This window comes from Salmo salar, chromosome ssa16, assembly GCF_905237065.1.
Source record: "Salmo salar chromosome ssa16, Ssal_v3.1, whole genome shotgun sequence".
NCBI lineage: Eukaryota > Metazoa > Chordata > Actinopteri > Salmoniformes > Salmonidae > Salmo > Salmo salar.
This window is the reverse complement of record NC_059457.1, coordinates 37,106,193-37,112,621: the sequence shown is the minus strand read 5'-3', so window position 1 is coordinate 37,112,621 and position 6,429 is coordinate 37,106,193. Positions and strand designations below refer to the sequence as shown.

The following is a 6,429-nucleotide window of genomic DNA, read 5'->3' as shown; positions in this document are numbered from 1 at the left end:
CTTGCCTAAGGAGAAATGCTCACTAACAGGGATGTAAATACATTTCTGAGAAATATGTTTTTTGTGTGTATGGAACATTTCTGGGATCTTTTATTTCAGGTCATGAAACATGGGACCAACTTTTGTATTTTTGTTCAGTATATTTTGAATGCATTATCCACATTGCAGTGTTTTGAAATGGGGGCTTTTATTTTGAAGGTTTCAAAATTACCTTATGATAGTCACGTCATTGTTTGTGCTGCTGGCAGAATACTAGTATACTCGTGAACTGAGAATAGAGTTTTAAGCGTGATCAACAAGTGGGCGCTCTGGGAACTATCTAGTAGCCCTACTGCATTTAGAAGTAGCGGCCATTCATTATGCTGAGAAGAAGGGGGACTTTATTTGAAAATTAGATGCCCAAGGGATCTGGACTTCTCTCTGCAGATCAATGAGTATAGATGGCACGAAAAAGTTGTGGTTTGTGTTCTGATAACTTGTGAATGGAGAGGGGAATGCTTCGGGAAAGAGGAACGCACGCTTTAAACACCCGCAATATTCGAGGTAAGATACATTTTAGGCTGTAGCACGAGTTGAGTAAAAGGACAGTGGCATTTGGGAAATGTGAATAAACTGTTATCTGGAAACTATTTTGAAACAATTATCTTGGTCTCCCCATATTAGAGATGGCACATTGTAGCCGGTTAATTGCGTCTAGCCTCATGATTGCGCCAATGTAAAAGTGTTAAGAACGTTGTCGTAGTGACCCTGAGGTGGCCTTGCTGCTTAGAATCCAAACAATGTCCGTGGTAAATAATTGTGGCACACACCGGTACAGTTAGGCAACCCCGTCCCATGCATCCCCTCCTAAATTCGGATCAGATATAAATGCTAAATGAGTGTCCACCAAAAAGACATGGGGGGTTGCACTCCACTATTGTGCCACTAAAACGGACACATTTATTACCAGGCTGAATAGAATGACCTAAATGTTATCCGCTGCAATATTAATACAATGCATAGTTGCCATGATGTAATTAGCCTACATGTAATTCTGATGTTATTTCATGTAGTTATAGAACTCGTGCAATACAAAATCAGGCCTGTTACCTTTTCACTATACAGGTGTCTCACCATTTAAGATTGTATTACTTTTGTAAAAATTCAGATGACCAAAGTACAGTAGCTATATGTTGTTAGGGACTATTTCTTCTGTAAGGTCAGGGGCTCTGAATGTGGTCTGAAACACACAGCCACATTGAATCAGATGTGATGTTAATGTAACATTTATTACTAGACTACAACATTAGTATTGTTATAAACATAATACATGTTTTTATTTTATTTTAAACAATCTATTTGTTTAGATAAGACGTTTATACCCAATGTGCTACAGTAGCAGTAGTCATTCACATACATACCCCTGACACATTTGTTGTCTCACCATACAACATCTAAATGGTTGTGAGACAGACTTCGGTGTGACTTCTCCAAGAGAGCTTGTGATTGGTAAAACATGCCAAGGCCTGGGAGCTAGCCTGCAGTACATGTTACATGTTATTGTTTTGGATGTTTCATTGCTTTTAACTCCTGTCTGATTACATTCTGTAGCGTTGAGTTTGTTAAGAATTGGAGTAGTGGAATTCCCAACATATGTTGGGTCTCTGTTTCCCACTGCACTATCATGCATTACAGATGGATTATATTGTTGTGTCGCTGCCCTACACACAATACCCCATAATGTCAAATGTATTTATTATTTATTAAAAAGGAAAAGCTGAGTCAATAAGTACAGTGCAGTTTAGAGGTTGACCGATTAATCGGCATAATTAGGGCCGATTTCAAGTTTTCATAACAATCGGTAATCTGCATTTTTGGATGACGATTATGGCCGATTACATTGCACTCCACAAGGAGACTGCGTGGCAGGCTGACCACCTGATACGCGAGTGCAGCAAAGAGCCAAGGTAAGGTGCTAGCTAGCATTAAACTTATCTTATAAAAAACAATCAATCTTAACATAATCACTAGTTAACTACACATGGTTGATGATATTACTAGTTTACCTAGCTTGTCCTGCGTTGCAAATAATCAATGCGGTGCCTGTTAACTTCTATGGGCTAGGTGGGACGCTTGCGTCCCACCTACTCAACAGCCAGTGTAATCCCGTGGCGCGTTATTCAAATACCTTAGAAATGCTATTACTTCAATTTCTCAAACATATGACTATTTTACACCATTTTAAAGACAAGACTCTCGGTAATCTAACCACACTGTCCGATTTCAAAAAGGCTTTACAACGAAAGCAAAACATTAGATTATGTCAGCAGAGTACCCAGCCAGAAATAATCAGACACCCATTTGTCAAGCTAGCATATAATGTCACATAAACCCAAACCACAGCTAAATGCAGCACTAAACTTTGATGATCTTCATCAGATGACAATCCTAGGACATTATGTTATACAATACATGCATGTTTTGTTCAATCAAGTTCATATTTATATCAAAAACCAGCTTTTTACATTAGCATGTGACTAGCATGTGACTAGCATTCCCACCGAACACTGCCGGTGAATTTACTAAATTACTCACGATAAACGTTCACAAAAAACACAACAATTATTTTAAGAATTATAGATACAGAACTCCTCTATGCACTCGATATGTCCGATTTTAAAATAGCTTTTCGGTGAAAGCACATTTTGCAATATTCTCAGTAGATAGCCCGGCATCACAGGGCTAGCTATTTAGACACCCAGCAAGTTTAGCACTCACCAAAGTCAGATTTACTATAAGAAAAATGTTACTACCTTTGCTGTTCTTCGTCAGAATGCACTCCCAGGACTTCTACTTCAATAACAAATGTTGGTTTGGTCCCAAATAATCCATTGTTATATCCAAATAGCGGTGTTTTGTTCGTGCGTTCAAGACACTATCCGAAAGGGTAAATAAGGGTGACGAGCATGGCGCATTTCGTGACAAAAAAATTCGAAATATTCCATTACCGTACTTCGAAGCATGTCAACTGTGGTATTGGCGTTGAAAAATCATAATCGGTCGAACTCTAGTGCAATTGGTAAAGAATTCAGACCTCTTCTCTTTTTCCACTTTTTGCTACATTGCAGCCTTATTCTAAAATGGATTAAATAAAACAAATCCTCATCAATCTACACACAATACCCCATAATGACAAAGTGAAAACAGGTTTTTAGAAATGTTTGCAAATGTATTAAAATTAAAAAACAGATGCCTTATTTACATATGCATTCAGACCCTTTTGTTTTTGACTTGAAATTGAGCTCAGGTATATCCTGTTTCCATTGATCATCCTTGAGATATTTCTACAACTTGATTGGAGTCCACCTGTGGTAAATTCAATTGATTGGACATCATTTGGCAAGGCACACCTGTCAATATAAGGTCCCACAGATGACAGTGCGTGTCAGAGCTAAAACCAAGCCATGAGTTTGAAGGAAATGTCCGTGGAGCTCAGAGACAGGATTAGATGATAAAAAAAAAAAAAAAATATATATATATATATATATATATATATATATATATATAAAAATAAACAGAACATAACTATGCACAGGCAAAATCCTAGAGGAATACCTGGTTCAGTTTGCTTTCCAACAGACACTGGGAGACAAATGCACCTCTCAGCAGGACAATAACCTAAAACACAAGGCAAAATATACAGTGGAGTTGCATACCAAGATGACATTGAATGTTCCTGAGTGGCCTAGTTACAGTTTTGACTTAAATCGTTTTGAAAATCTATGGCAAGACTTGAAAATGGTTGTCAAGCAATGATCAACAACCAACTTGATAGACCTTGAATAAATACAAAAATATATATATGTGCAAATATTGTCCAATCCACGTGTGCAAAGCTCTTAGAGACTTACCCAGAAAGACTCACAGCTGAAATCACTGCCAAAGATGATTCGAACATGTATTGACTCAAGGGTGTGAATGCTTATGTAAATTAGATTTCTGTATTTAAGTTTCAATAAATTTGCAAACATTTCTAGAAGTTTTTTGTGTATAATCAATTTAACACAACAAAATGTGGAATAATTCAAGGGGTATGAATACTTTATGAAGGCACTGTATTTGAATCTGTCTGATATCTTTTGGCATGGGGCAGTTAGTCACATTGGTTCATAAAGACTGCTATAGCACTTTGATGATATAGGCCTAAAACCATTAGAAACATTGTATTCTGAAGATTGACACATTGTATTCTTGAATATGACGTTTAAAACAGCCACTCTTGTGGGAAAAAATTGCTCTGGGAATAGAACTGTAAAACAGGAGAAAGTGGTTTTTAACATTCCATACAGTGGAATTCTCTGTCTAATGAAACACAAGAGGGTCCGTCTGCCACTCACTGCCTGGGTTTGAGTTTCATCTCCTTATATGAGTGGTTCCTCACAGACTACAGGGCCTGCTAAAGATTGACCTGAAAGTGCTTTCACATTTTCCTGGGGTTAAACATTGGGGTATAGGAAATTATCCTGTCTGAGTTTCACTTTGAGCAATGGTTCTGTTTCTCGCCAATTTCATTACTCGCTGATTGAAATATGACCTTTTTTTTTCAAGTGTGACTTTAAGGATGGAGGTGTTAAAGGGAATGGCATACTGGCGTGTTGTCAGCAACATTCTCCACAGTAGAACAGTAGATATGCTGTAAAGCCAACATCTCTGGCTGGTTGGGGTCCTCAGGCTGGCTAGAGGACATAGACAGGAAGGTTAGACCTCCAACTCAAATCCATGGGAGGTCTTTGTATGTAGTGGATAATTGAAGAATGCGTTCACTGCCTGAGTTTCCTCCCTTTTCAAAGTGGTATGACAACATTAAAAACCCTCTATTAACAAAGCGTGCACCTCCACACATGCCCTTGTGTCTAAACACCCATGACACCAGCTGGATACCCTGGTAGAGAGGGGGGATGAGTGACACGGGGGAAGACCACACCACACCTCTGAATCACCAACACCTCTCTGGATTGTTAGAGTTTTATTTCAGTTTTTCAAACTACGGTGGGTATCATACAGTGCCTTCAGAAAGTATTCACACCCCTTGACTTTTTCAAAATGTTGTTGTGTTACAGCCTGAATTTAAAAAGGATTAAAATTAGATTACTACTATACAGAATACCCCATAATGGGGGGGGATCTTTGAGGGTTCGGGTTCCCGTTTTTTGGCCTGGTGGGAGATCTGTCAATGTGCCCTTGTGCAGGGCATTGACCCTGGATGCTTCTGTGTGTCGCTCTGAATGGGAGTCTGTTGGATGACTGGTATGGTGCAGTTGTTGAGCAGCTTTGCTGCAAGGATGTTGTATTTTTCGGATATTCAATGAAAAATATATATATATATATATAAAAATATATATATATATCCCTTTCAGCATGGTGAAGTTATTAATTACACTTTGGATGGTGTACACCCAGTCACTACAAAGATACAGGCGTCCTTCCTAACTTAGTTGCCATAGCGCAGTCGTCACCAACATTTTCTGAGTAAAGATCACTTTTGCAGTCAAAAAGCAAGCTGACATCTACTGCTCAGATTTTTTTTAAACATAACTTAAATGTAACACTAACCTAATAAAAACAATTCTGTAGGAATGAGGTTTGTGCAGTAGGTAGGCCTAATACATTATCACAGCATATTGGCTATATGCCTGGCCTGCTAATATTGTTCTTCTCAGACCATATTACCTTTCAAAACTCAAGCTTTGCTAACTTAATAGATCAGTTCAGGACCTGAAACTAACTTTTTGGTCCACCAGCCAAATCTACCACCCACTCATAATTTATTACCAGACAATTGTTTTGTTGTTGCCATTATTACACTAAAACAAAAAACAGATGAGCATGCTTTGTAATGTTTCTTAAACAATAAAGGTATTACTTGTAAGAAGTGATGTGGTATATTGCTACATTTTATTACATTTCTTGTGACCCGAGTCTTTTAACTAAAATATCACAGATGAGACAGCGCGTCACTACTTCACAGGTGAGGCATTTGAACATAATCTTAATTTTTTATTTAAATTGTTTTTTGGGGGCAGAATGCCTTCCAGAACATGTGAACTTTCATGTGCCTTAATAACAAACATTGCATGCCATCTGTAAATACGAATAAAATTGTAAAAATTACGAGCCTAGTTGGTTTAGCCATGGAAAAAGCCAGGAACCTTCCCGCTAGCCGTGATTGGCTAACATAATTGATGGGCTGGACATGCTGAGAGATGAGTTCGGTTTGGTCTTCCATGTAGCACGCTTCTGTCTATAACATGTGTTGGTCAGTATGCGTAGGTAATCCTTTCTAAAACCGAGATATCACATAGTAGAACTGCAAAAGTGTTGCTCTCGACTTTCTGGAAGACCGAGTTTTGAAATCAGTGGAATGCCTGTTGGAATTAGAGTATGATAGTT

The 6,429-nt window shown here is 38.2% G+C and overlaps 1 protein-coding gene across 1 annotated transcript in view; it reads left to right on the top strand.

Moving 5' to 3' along the window:
* Nucleotides 1-262: 262 nt before the first annotated feature.
* LOC106573623 (A-kinase anchor protein 13) overlaps nt 263-6,429 on the top strand; it is a 176,411-nt gene continuing 170,244 nt past the window's right edge. Inside the window, exon 1 of the mRNA XM_045697218.1 lies at nt 263-543. Coding sequence (XP_045553174.1) covers nt 483-543 — 61 coding nt within the window. The 5' untranslated portion in view covers nt 263-482. The remainder of the gene's footprint in view (nt 544-6,429) is intronic.